We start from the raw sequence: 12,871 nt of genomic DNA, 5'->3' as shown, positions 1-12,871 counted from the left end.
TCTGGGCCTCGCCCTCCCTACCTCCTTTCGGATGTATCACAGGTCTTGCCCTATGACCTTCGGTACCGCTCCACTCCCTCTACCCCTTGTTCCCGTTCGGACGTCTTCGTTCCGATTCGGTCACCCTTTGTTCTCTTTGTGCTTTTGCCCCTTCCATTATATATATCGGCGCTTGTACATACTTGTCTTGGTTTCAGTCCGAAATCGACCTGAAATGCCCCCAAGAGACTTCCTGCTCACCTACTGTGAAATTAAGGACCAAATGGACAAACAGCAATGGCACAGCGCTCCACTTGAGTCGCTGAGGCCAAGGTCCCTCCACGCTAAGTCTCCGATTCCACTCCGGAGTCGTCTGTTTCCGCCCGTTCTAACAGAGCTGATCGATGCATGGCAAAACCAATCACTTGCCCATGCTGATCACTTACTACTTACCTTACAGTGCCGCTACTTCCTGAGCCACTGGCACCAGCATATACTTGAGCATCCACTCCATGAGACAAGCATCAACTTTATCTTGGACTCATGTTATAAAATCCTGACAACATTGTGTGATAGCCTCATCCAGCTCATTTATATCCACCATGAACATTATCCCAACATACCCTTTATCCCTTGGCTCTACTCTACCGAGGTCAATGAACATGTGTTTGGGATTTTGCATGGGATTAGGGCGGACTTCACATTCCTTGACTTTATACAACTCATCCCAAAGCTTGGTGCAGTCCTCACAAGTGCATATCATGGAGTGGTTAACCAGGAGAAGGCCAATGTTCATGCATCAGGGTACTTGCACACCTACTTTGATACATGCAGTCTCGATCTTGTGGCCCTCAAGACTTACCCATCAGAGAGCAAGATTGACGAGATTGCCATAATTGCCCATGAGGAGGCAGTTTCGCTTCTTAAGGCTCTCGATGCTACATCTAGCTTGTTCACAGGAATGTTTACGGCACATGAGCTCACTTGGTGGGTGGAGCATGACGATGAAGATAGTCAGGATGATGGCCATACCATGAATGACAATGGCCCTTCAATTTCGACCCTTATGACTGACATAGGCTCTAATTTTGGTCATGGGGCTGATAAGCGTATCCAAGCGCTAGGTCTGGCCACTGTTGCAACCAACTTCCAAATACAGGCTCAATTGTATGTTTTATGCTCTTTTGAATTGGTTTATCTGACAAGAACCCCAGGACTGACTTTCCTGACACATCTGATGACCATATTGCCCAAGCAGAGGAATGGATTCAGTCAATTTTAAACTTTGACTTGTGTTCAAATGACAGCAGTGTCACTGACTGGGATATTGACATGAACCCCATCTCACATGTTCCAACACTCCATCATGAAACACATGGAGATCATATTCCTGAGTGTTAGAAACGGGCGGATACAGACGACTCCGGAGTGGAATCGGAGACTTAGCGTGGAGGGACCTTGGCCTCAGCGACTCAAGCGGAGCGCTGTGCCATTGCTGTTTGTCCATTTTGGTCCTTAATTTCACAGTAGGCGAGCAGGAAGTCTCTAGGGGGCATTTCAGGTCGATTTCGGACTGAGCCCAAAACAAGTATGTACAAGCGCCGATATATATAATGGAGGGGGCAAAGCACAAGGAAACAAAGGGGATCCGAATCGGAATGAAGACATCTGAATGGGAACAAAGGGTAGACAGAAGCGGAGCGGTACCAAAGGTCACAAGGCAGGACCTGTGATATGTCCGAAAGGAGGTAGGGAGGGCAAGGCCCAGAGGGGCAGGAGGATGAGGAGAAGTGGGGATGATGACTAACTGGCTAGAATGGGAAGAAGCAGCAGTCCAAATAGGGATGAGGGGAAAACACGAGAGATACATTACAAGCGGCGAAAGTGCCAAAGGCGATCCGCGAAGCTTGGAGGTTGCGGAGCTTACAGAGGTTACGGAGGTGGGGTTGAAAGTCCGAGGAATATTGGCAATGGTGTTTACGTAGTATGAGGTCACCAATGCAATGGACTAAGACCGAGGTGGAGTCAAAGTCCGAGGTAGGGACTATGACGGAGGCTCGGAGCAAAGGTACAAGCGGTGCCTGAGTACGAAGTACAGGACAGCGGTGGAAGGTCGTAACTTGGTGGGAGGTCAGTGGAAGAGTACCAGAGGGAGGAGAGAGGAGAAAGGTAAGGGAGAAGGAGTGGTGGAAAGGAGAGTTGTCAGGTCCGAAGGTGAGTATCGGAGCAGACGGGGGAGGCGTAGGAGGGTGATGGGAGGGTGGAGGTGTTGTGAGGGAGGAGCGGAGGAGTAGGAGGAGGAGTAGTAGGAGGGTGGTGAGAGGGGCGGTGTTCGGTCCGAGGTGAGTATCGGAGCGGACAGAGATAGGGGAGGAGAGGGAAGGAGGAGTAGAGGTGGCATGGGGGGTAGAAGGAGGTGTGTTGCCAGGACCGAAGGTGAGTATCGGAATGGGCAGCGGTAGGGTATGACTCCAGAGGTGAAGAGGGTGGAGGTCCGGAAGTCGGATTGGGGTCGGGTATGCACGGATATGACACTGAGCTTGTTTGGTCTCTCAGGAGGTGCCCCCCATTGGTTACTGTGCCACATTCAACAATCAACTTTGAGGTGCTTACTATGTACAGAGAAAGACATCAAACAGATGCCACATGCGAAGCAGTATGAAGGAACCCCAAGCCCATGAATGAGTGCCAAGACCACACATCTCAGAATCAAAGCTTCCTTAAAATGCTTTCGGCTGAGCTGCGAAAGCTACAAGGCACTGAAGAGACTTCAGCAGGGTTGACAAGCAGAGTAGCGTGACAAGTTCGACATACAGGGACACACTCAGGCATGGACACCAGTACTCATCAAAAGAACAGAGCCACTCTGAATCAGTTCTCAGAGAAGGTATAGACAATGGTTAATTATTTATTGAGGGACATAGGCTGATGCACCCACAGAGAGTTGCAATGGCCCGTCAACGCTGGTTCACTTCTGAGGATTTACATCGAATCGAGGAGAAGATACTGCTAGGGAATGTCAGTTCTTTGCCTGGACTCAATCTCAAGAAGGGTGATCTGGTTTTCATCCTTCACAAGAAAACAATCTTCCTTGCACAAGGTTAGCGCCCCAGCATCAGCAAAAGTCCGTTATGCTCTGGAGCATCAAGAGTGGCTGGAGCATGTGGGAGACAAGACAGCAGATTGGGCACTCCTGGAGCCAATAGTGTTCTCCTGGGAGGGGGTTCAGGAGCAGCTGGGAGTGGTGAGGAGTATGCAATGTGCCAGGAGCAGTGGGAGGAAAATTTAGGGAAAAATCAAAAAAAAATTCAGGAACTATAGTGCCTTTAAAGTGCTTTCAGGACATATAATTATTTGCAAAATTGAGGAAGAAATGATGGAGAAAAATGGAAAATACTTTTGGAGACCCGAGAAATAATGAGAACTGAATTGATGGGAAAGTCTGAAAATTGAATAGGAAAGTGAGGGGAAGCCTTGTAGCATTGTTATTTTCTGCTGTTCTGATTTTTCCTGATTGTTCTTGGTCTCACTCCCAGCTGCTCCTGGACCCTCCCAGGAGCTTCCTGGAGTATCCTGATCCAGTAGCAGCTGGGAGTGAGACCAAGAACAATCAGGAAAAATTAGGACAGCAGAAAATAACAATGCTTACAAGGCTTCCCCTCACTTTCCTATTCAATTTTCAGACTTTCCCATCAATTCAGTTCTCATTATTTCTCGGGTCTCCAAAAGTATTTTCCATTTTTCTCTATCATTTCTTCCTCAATTTTGCAAATAATTATATGTCCTGAAAGCACTTTAAAGGCACTATAGTTCCTGAATTTTTTTTTTGAATTTTCCCTAAATTTTTTTTTCAACTTTTTAGAAGTCCCTATTTTTCAAATTTTCCTCATTTCCCTCTATATCCCCCCCTCATTCCCCCCTCATTCCCCCCTCATTCCCCCCTCATTCTCCCCCTCATTCTCCCCCTCATTTCCCCCTCATTCTCCCCCTCATTCTCCCCCTCATTTCCCCCTCATTCTCCCCCTCATTCTCCCCCTCATTTCCCCCTCATTTCCCCCCCTCATTCTCCCCCATTTCCCCCTCCTCCATATTCTGCCAGCCCGAAAGTGATTAAGTTGCCAGATTAATCATATATCAGGCCATAAATTTTGATTGTGTATTGGTGAGTCTCAGTGTCCTTGATATATAGTATAGTGTTTGATCTAAATGTTAAGCAGTGTCTTAGCCATGCCGGTATAGGCTGTTAAACTCTATACTATTGGGAACATATTATATTCTCCAACACCTATCTCAGCGTATGACTGTTTTCACCATTTTCTTTGTCATCACAGGATGTTGGTCGCTTTTCCAACTTCGTACCCAACCAGAATGGCACCCCAACCACAGCATTCGCTCATTTGAAGCCCAAATATGTTCTTCTATCCCTCAATCAATGTGGCAAAGTTGAATGGAAACACAACGCAATTCCGTCAATACTCCACTCACTGCAGATTGACACATTAATTATTCCTGAGACAATGCACATTGTGTATGAGAAACTCATGAATGTTGGTACAATCGAAGTTGCGATCCGGAAGCTGCAGGAGGGTCTGTAGGAGGGTGTGTTGGATTAGGGTAGATTAATGATTCTTGCACAAATATCATTGCTGGCTCAATTGTGATGCCACCCAAGTGAAAAAAAAATTTTAATGTCCGATCTGTTTGAGGGCCGAACTGGCGTTTTTCTGCAGGTCTGACTTGTCTGAGGGCCTAAATGAGGCTGGGGGACTCGAAATTTGAGGGCCGAAATGGGGGTCTTCCGATCGGACCTCTAATGGAGTATGCTGGGGTCCTGTCCTGCCCAACACTAAGACTGAGCTATTGAATTGAGCCTTCTCCACACCAAACAGCCACGAGTGGGTGTTGCCTTGCAGGCGACAGAGCTCTCTACTTCCCAATCTGGAGTCCTCAAGGTGGTAGTGACATGAGTGTCTTTCAAGTGTCCTACTGCCCTTGCATCGACCCCTTTTCCGTTCAGCTGCTCTCCAATTGCAAGAAGAAGCGAGCCTATACTACTTGGTGAACAACTCAATTGCTGCAATTCAAACCAAACCACGTTAGTGCGGTAGACACTGCTACATGCCTCTAGGACGAGAACCCACCTTGTCGTGGTCTAGAGGCTCCCCCAGTATGCCCAATGTGGCTGCTGGTTTTGGGTCTAAGAGGTTCTCCTTTGCCGTGATGGATAACGACGTGGATGGCACTTACACGACCCGTTATCCTGCATTGGCCTTTTGCACCGTTCTGTGCCGCCTTCTTCCATCACCTTCCACTTTCCTACCTTCTTGCTCACAGTAGTTGAGAGACCATGGGCACAAGTCTATCTCCCTTCCTTCTCTTACGAAAGCACTGAGTGGTTCGCAATACACAGGGCTCCGCGCCTAACGGTTATTGCCCCCGCCTGCGTTACCGAAGCGCAGTTCTCCAAAGGACCAAGAGGCACGAAGGAGTCGTCTGGCCAACATTCCCAGGAGCCGTTTCAACTAACCCATTTCGCCGCGGTTCTCCAACGCATCAAGAGGCACGCTTACGCGTCTGGCCAACAAGGCTCGGAGCCGGCATCCGTTGCCAACAAATCCAAAATGTATACTCCCCCCCGGAAACGGTGTATGAGTACCCTAGGCGCTCCGAACCCACGCATCCATATGTTTTACTTCCCCTCTTGTACATAATTTTTGATCTTTTGATCCGTGCCCTTGGCACCTCATTTGGGCAGCCTGCACGTGCACGTTAAATATCCAGAGCTCACACACACACACACACACTGCTACATGCACGCATTTGGACCTTTCCGACGCCCAGCTTTATATTCAAATACGTCCCCATAATAGGGTTTGGACCCTACCAAATAAAGTCCAGACCAGTGTCTAGGAAGCGATGTCGATTCTTACCCCGCTATGTCTCTATCATCTGCTTTGCGATACAGCGGCGCATAGGTGATCTTAGAATTTGTGATGATTGAAGCGATTTACAAGTCAGTGCTTGTGTCTCACGTTGCTCAAGTTGCCCTCGCGCTTTCTGTGAGTTTACTTGCTGTGGAAAAAGACATTTTATGATTACTCCATTCCCGCCAAGATGAGCAATCTTGTGAACGCTGCTGAAATGCTTGATCTTAACCAGTCAATGACATTCGACCCAGTTAATAGCTTGATTAGCACGGCTTGCCATGTATCTTGATGTTCCTCCCATCGTTACACCGTAGTGTACGTGAGAGTTTACATGATGGGAGCAGCATCGTCGGCACTTTGTATGACGTAGGATGGTGCTGGTTGCGTCACCGAGGTCAGAAATCATGCTGGAGCACAAGAAGTGGAGCAATGGGCTGGATGAGTCCCACTATTCATTTCGGCGACAGGCGCACTGGACACGCTGTCCGAACATAATACCCAGGGTCGAATGTATTGCCAATGTAACTCTGCGGGAAAATGCTAAGCACGCTTCCAACTGGTGAGCTACTATATACTACCATTGCGGCCAGCGTTCAGAACGCCATAGCAATTTGCTCTGACAAGTTGACCGTATTTTAATTTGATTACCCGGAATGATTCATACTTGCCTTCTTGTGGCTGGTTGACACTCGCCAAGACATTGATTTACTTCCCCGGAGTGTTGGTGCTAGCCGACTGAATTCACTGGCCCTCATATGTACGACAACCCTTGAATTATTGATTTGCTCGTTGAGCTTTTGTGGGAGGGTTTGACATAACCGTCAAACTTGGCCAATTGAGTTCGCATATTGCCCATGTCTTCAGGGGTTGATGTCATTCGTTTGAACGAAGCACCAAGTAAAGTACTCTCTCACATGCTCAAGTCGCTAATTAGCATTCACTTACATTTTCTCGATCAACCTCAACACTTGAAGGACAGACAAATATCGCGTAATACGAACAATCTCCTACCCAGAACTTTGACAAGCTGCACAGTGAATAACTCCCTGCTGCGGTCATTATGGAGTCCACTGATTCACTTGGCTGTGGCACTATGGACGTGCTGTACCATACTCATGTGCCAGTCATCTTGTGGTACGTTGCTGGAACAAGAGAAGTTTGATAGGTAAGTGATGTGTATTCTGGACAAATAATGCATCCATAACACAGCCCCTGCATAGCGTGCTGCATGCGGGCCAGTCTGGAATCCAGTCGATATGCCGAAGGAAATGGAACGAAACCTGCATTGGTGATCCTGGCATCTTGCATGAGGTATCTGGGCGAGTGGCAGCCTGGCAGGCCTAGGTGTTTTCTCTGCTGACATCGGATGTCCAGATTCTGCTTGCTAACAATTGTCGATGATTCTCGATCGCCTATGTCTCTCGACATTTGTGGAGTATACACACGCATTCCGGCACGTGCTCTTGCGCCAATTCGTTCACCTACTGTGTTACGGGGATGGGGGAAATTCCCCATTCCTCGATCCGTTCTTATAGTGGGGAGACGAGAGTCGTGTCTAGTTTGTACCATAACTGGAAGTGTAATCGATGAGTGATCCCAGTCTGACCTGGGAGTGGACGATCGAATTCCTATCGATCGCGATGGGTGATGTAGTGAGCTATTAAGGGATTGATGATTGATAGTCAGAGATATCAGGACAGATGGGTCAGCCACGGATACTTGGCGCTCCTCAATGGAGCGTACCGTGTGCGAGGTCGCGACTGGTGAGATGGGTGAGAGCTTCGCGTAGTTGCCATCGGGTACTTGGCGTTCGCAGTGCGAACGTACCGGTAGCGGGTTGATACTGTAGGCGTGCAATGAGGGCTGACTATTAGGGCCTTCAGTGACTTGGCGTTCCCAAAGGGAACGTACTGTTGGCGGGGACATATGATGACTGGCAAGGGAAGAAACAGACGGTGGATGGGCGGCTACTTGGCGTTCGCGTAGCAAACATGCCGGCATCGCGGGTAAGTGGGCCTCATAGTGTTCACGATCACCATGATCGTGATAGGACGTCGTATGTTGAGTACTGGGGGGAGAGCGGAGTGATGAAGACCCATAGGGTACAGGTTCGATAGGACGATACACACGTCGAGAGTCTTCGACTCTCGACTTCGAGTTCTCGCGGCGAGGGCCGTTAGAGGACTCGATATAACCAGACTTATAAGACATATTGAGAGTTGTACAGTCACACAGGTTCAGTTGAGTCACAGGGAGGGTTGTTACAGAAGATGGTACACGAGACAGTTGTAGAGCAGTTGTTAGTTAGCGGGAACCGCCTTCAGCGGTTTCCGTACAAGACGCATGACTATCTACAAATGGTAAGGTCGCGGGAAATCCCGCGAAACACAAATAACCTTGGCCAGCACCAAAACCCCAGTTGGGGAAAGCTTTGCACGAGGGGGGGGGAAAGGGATAGAACGGATAAGGAGGATGGGGTATCAGGATAGAGGACGGAAGGGAGAAAGAGGGGAGGAACGATAATGAGGAGAAGTCTTTGACCATGTGACGGATATGGTCGTTGGAGACTCCGTATCCGTAACATACTGGTTAAAATGGGGTGCCAGAATCGCACATGTGGATCCTGTCCGGCACCAGTACTCGAGTTATTTCGAACCCCTATGTCCTTTCCTTTGGCACCAATTTACGATTCTTTTCTCCACACTCAGATGACATAGGCAGAATTTTTCGCTTGGCTCCTGCTGGCATGTGCCCCAACTTGGTGAGTATTAGTCAACAGTCCACCAGATAATGTCTGTACTACTGTGTCCATCACCTCGATACCATATGCTGAGTGAGACACCAACAAGTCGGACCCACCGGTAGCAGTCTTGCCATCCGAGGAGTGGTCTCTCTTAGGTTTCTATCGGTCAGGCATTCACTCGAACGATGATCTCCAAGCAATTGCCCATATTCCATGTTAACCTTGTTCCTAATGGCAGTTCACCATTCTTATTCTGTGACTTGTGTAAGTGATCCTATAATGTCTGCCGAGATGCTTGGGTGCGATGGACTACACTTTGGGGCGACTTATCCCCTCTATCATTTACCATTAGGAGGGGTATACATTGCCCTATCAATAGCCATCTGACCGATAAGGCAGGAGAATGATGGTTATGTAAGGGATTTTTGAGCATAGATAACAATGGTACCCTTGTGGCTTTTGCATGTTACATAAGCATGAAATGTGTTATTTAGATGGTATTTCATTTCCGAGAATGCGATACGAATTACCTCTTTAGCTCTCTTTGAGGGCACCTCTTCGGTTCACCTAACACCCCATTCATCTGCCCGCGGGAGTACTGATGGGCTTTTTCTGGCCTTTTTGAACTCGCTGATCGCATGTATAAGTATATCCAATTACACGATCAACAAAAGTTGGTTCGGATTGGAATCCTCAACCAGACACCGCACTTCGATCACCTGTTCCCCTGGCAGTATGCAAGAGTGAGCTGAATTTGAAATCCTTACAAATGTTTGTTCGGACACTAGAAGCCGTGCGTTCAATATACTGCCTTGTCCCACTGCGGTATAAAGCTCACAAGCTGGGTGTCCAAATCTCCATTGTGCCTGCATCATCTCCATCACAATGGCAGCCGCTCTCATCAGCTTTATCCTCACGCAAAGCATCCGTGCCGCACCGATCTCTCAACATCCCCCACCCAACAGTACAGATTTCTCCATAAATTACTCGGATGCATGTAACGATCTGTGCCACTGTCGGACTATGTGGAGCATGGTATACAGCTGCCTCCTTACGATATTCGCTTGTGTTTGGACAGCACTCCATCCAGAAGTGCCTGAGCAATATTCGGCTTGGTCGTTTGAGCGTGGTTCTCGTAACCTTGAAATGATTTTGACGTTGGTTTCGCCGGAGCTGGCTGTTAGGGCTGCATGGACTGAGTTCTCCAAGGCATGGAGAATATCTCAAAAGTGTGCTGGAATTCAAGGTTTGGGCGCTGAATTCAATTCGGTTGAAGTCCTGACATCGATTTTTCACAAGGATGGACACTCACCCATTCATATTTTGTTATTATGAGTGGCTTCTTCAACTCTTCCAAACAAAAACTAGTGAAGCCAGATGGAAATGAAGATCCTTCTACTCTGTTCGAGAAATATCCCGGCATAATCGACAAGTCGGGAGGTCAGAGAAAGGTCGCAGTAACAAGGGAGGGGGTCCTCGACAGAAGCAAAGGCAGCTTTTTTTCAAAGTCCATTGTCATCCTCCAGTTACTGTGGTTCACCACTCAGTATGTTGGATGGTGGGCAAGTCATCTGCCCAGGTCACAACTGGAAGCGATGACTCTTGCTTATGCGGCACTCAGCATCTTGTTTCTGCTTTGTGGTGGCACAAACCACTGGACGTCCATTTTTCGATCGATGTGACGGAAGAGACTGAGCCCAATCCCTCGAGTTCCGAAGCCGTCACTGATCCAGTACTTCCCAAAACGGAGAACACGTCAAATCCGATTTCCCCTGCAGCGAAGATCATGGAGGCAAATCCCATATGGATATTTTTAGTCACTGGTATTATTTTTGGTGGGATTCATTGCCTCGCACGGTCATATCCATTTCCGACGTGTGTGGAGAAACTTTTGTGGCGCATATCTGCAATAGTTATTACTGTGGGCCCTGGCCCTTTGGGGTGGGCCTTAGTCAGTAGTGCAAAGAGAAGTGAGTCCCTTTTAACTCTCTTCATGCTTTTTTATGCTATTGCTCGGATTATCCTGTTCACTCTCACATTTACGTCTTTGCGATCTCCACCCCCCGACCTTTACCGAACTACATCCTGGACATCTTTCATCCCCCACCTAGGATAGCATAATCGTAGACACATAGTATTGTCGCTCTGCGTAATGAGAAACAGCAAGACTGTAGTATTGGGACAAAATACACCAGATGCGCCCATCACAACTATCCCGCACCGTCACCACAAACCTGCCGATCAAATGAGGATCCTCTACGAAATTTCTCGCCACCAGTCCCAGTCTGAGATCCTCAAACTCACTGAGGGGGCTAGCCCCAGCCTTCACAGGATATGAGTTGAGAAGAAGGGTAACCTTCTCAACCTCCTGTGAAGCCACTACAAATGGGAGTCGGGAACTATACAGTTTTCAGCTCTTTGCCGACTTTCCATAATTGGCACCCCCCGTGGGAAGATTCTGGGGAAGCTGCTTGCCCAGAAAGTTCCCACAGTCGTGGCTGTGATGGTTTCTGGGCAAGTAACTTGCCCAGAATGTTCCCATGGGTCTGCATGCATGCGGGATTGTGGAACAGTGAAGGGAAAAATAGGAGAAAATGGGGGGAAGGGTACCTGAGGGTGTGTGGGGTCAGGGGCTGTGCCCTGACATCCACCTATCACCCTCATCCACACTTCCTCCCCCATGTGTGTACCTTCCAACCAAGGTTGCCTGTTCAAGTGGTTCATTGTTGTCCACCTGCCAGCTGGATGGCCTTTTCTCTTTTGTTCGCTTGCCGACTATTGTTCCTCCTTTGCCACTTGTTGTTCTTGCTTGCCTTTTGTTGACTGTCAGAATCTGGAATATTGTCGGAGTCAGGCAGACTGTCAGAGTCGGATGAAAGATGGATTGGGTTCTGTCTGAGTTGAGGTCAGAGGTGATGCAGAGGTCTGTTGGAGCGTGTGCGCACAGATATGCAGGTGGAAATATGCGGCACGTCCGGAAGTGCTGTTCAAGGTTAGCAGAGTGGGATCGCGGCCTCAGCGACTCAGGTGGAGCACTGTGCCCTGAGCTTGACATTTGGGGGAGATCCCATATTTATGGATTGACACTCACAGCAGACTTCAAACAAGACTTGCAGGTGGAGTGGACCTGTAGGAGGAGCGCAGACTCCGCAAGCATGGACTCAGAGGGGGGGAAGCCCCCTTTGCAGAAGGAGAGACTCAGACCAGACAGGGGGGGTACTCTAGTTGATTTCAGACTGAGGTCCCCAAAAGTATTTACAAGGTATAAGTAGGTAAGAGAAATCAAAAGAGGGACCGGTTGGTCCGGTGCGGAAATAAGCGGAAATGAGCAGGGACTTGTCAAACTAAACCAAGGACAAGAACCTGGGAAATGGGAGGCAAGGAATGAATAAGGTCAAAGCGGATCAAGTACCAATATTGACAGATCAAATGAATGAATAGGAAAGTGCAATAGCAAATGGATCAAATGCCAATATTGGGGTGAACATAATAGGCACTCGGCAGGGAATGAATGTTATGTTGCCAAGTGACAAAAATGGCCAGAGGACAAAAGCGGAGGTCAGCGCACGGCGCCGATACAAGTCCGCAAATAAGCGGGGTCGGTGTGGTGCTGACACAAGTCCACAAACAGAGGTTGATCTGCCAGCACTGTCACACAAGGACAGCATGAAGGCCAACAGAGGTACAGAGGGGAGTGGGAGTGTTGACCTGACCAGAGGTGTCAAGGGCAACCAGAAGTGGCCAGAGGGTGCAGAGATGGGCAGAGGGTGCGGAGTGGGCAGAGGGTGCGGAATGCATGGAAGCGGGGCATGGCTGTGACCACATAGTGGGAAGCGATGAGTGTGGTTCAGATGGAGACAAGGCAGGCATGACCGAATGCTGGGAGCACCAAGGGCTCAGGAACTGGAGGTAAGGTCAGAATACCGGCAGGGTCTAGGTTCTGATTATTGGCCAAGTCTCATGCAGTAAGGCAGGGGGCCAGACATGGGGTTGGGGGCTGGTTAGGATGGGTTTCGGGTCAGCAGATTTGCCTATCGGCATTGGTTCGCCACTGACGGAGCCCCGGGATTTGTCGGTCGTGACATTGACCAAGTTTGCCGATATTAACTATTTGTTTATTTCTTCATTCATTAATATTGCGCTTGATCTGCCACTCCTTCTGGGCTGGTCCTATTTAGTTACTTGTGTTTATAATGCATGTAGGTTACACTGGATGTACCTC

The 12,871-nt window shown here is 48.7% G+C and overlaps 2 protein-coding genes across 2 annotated transcripts; both read left to right on the top strand.

The window, feature by feature from the left end:
- Nucleotides 1-581: 581 nt before the first annotated feature.
- Nucleotides 582-1,261, top strand: EI90DRAFT_3017537 (uncharacterized protein; the record flags this gene model as incomplete). Its single annotated transcript, XM_039057116.1, has 3 exons — nt 582-631; nt 670-1,146; nt 1,186-1,261. The coding sequence occupies 3 exons, from the start codon at nt 582-584 to the stop codon at nt 1,259-1,261; spliced, it is 603 nt and encodes a 200-aa protein (XP_038914404.1).
- An 8,124-nt stretch (nt 1,262-9,385) lies between these two features.
- Nucleotides 9,386-10,830, top strand: EI90DRAFT_3064192 (uncharacterized protein). Its single transcript, XM_039060782.1, has 3 exons — nt 9,386-9,895; nt 9,949-10,199; nt 10,271-10,830. The coding sequence occupies exons 1-3, from the start codon at nt 9,535-9,537 to the stop codon at nt 10,763-10,765; spliced, it is 1,107 nt and encodes a 368-aa protein (XP_038914403.1). The 5' UTR covers nt 9,386-9,534; the 3' UTR covers nt 10,766-10,830.
- Nucleotides 10,831-12,871: the final 2,041 nt, after the last annotated feature.

The sequence above is a fragment of the Cantharellus anzutake genome, assembly GCF_015039405.1.
Source record: "Cantharellus anzutake strain C23 chromosome Unknown EI90scaffold_34, whole genome shotgun sequence".
NCBI classification, from domain to species: Eukaryota; Fungi; Basidiomycota; class Agaricomycetes; order Cantharellales; family Hydnaceae; genus Cantharellus; species Cantharellus anzutake.
Note: the sequence above shows the minus strand (reverse complement) of the source record. Positions and strands in the feature narration are given on the sequence as shown.

What these genes read in the sequence shown, in the direction of transcription:
- EI90DRAFT_3064192 (XM_039060782.1), top strand. Translation starts at nt 9,535, where the DNA reads ATGGCAGCCGCTCTCATCAGCTTTATCCTCACGCAAAGCATCCGTGCC. An exon ending in AAAGTGTGCTGGAATTCAAG is followed by an intron (nt 9,896 to 9,948) that starts GTTTGGGCGCTG and finishes ATTTTTCACAAG; the next exon opens with GATGGACACTCACCCATTCA. An exon ending in TGTGGTTCACCACTCAGTAT is followed by an intron (nt 10,200 to 10,270) that starts GTTGGATGGTGG and finishes TGCGGCACTCAG; the next exon opens with CATCTTGTTTCTGCTTTGTG.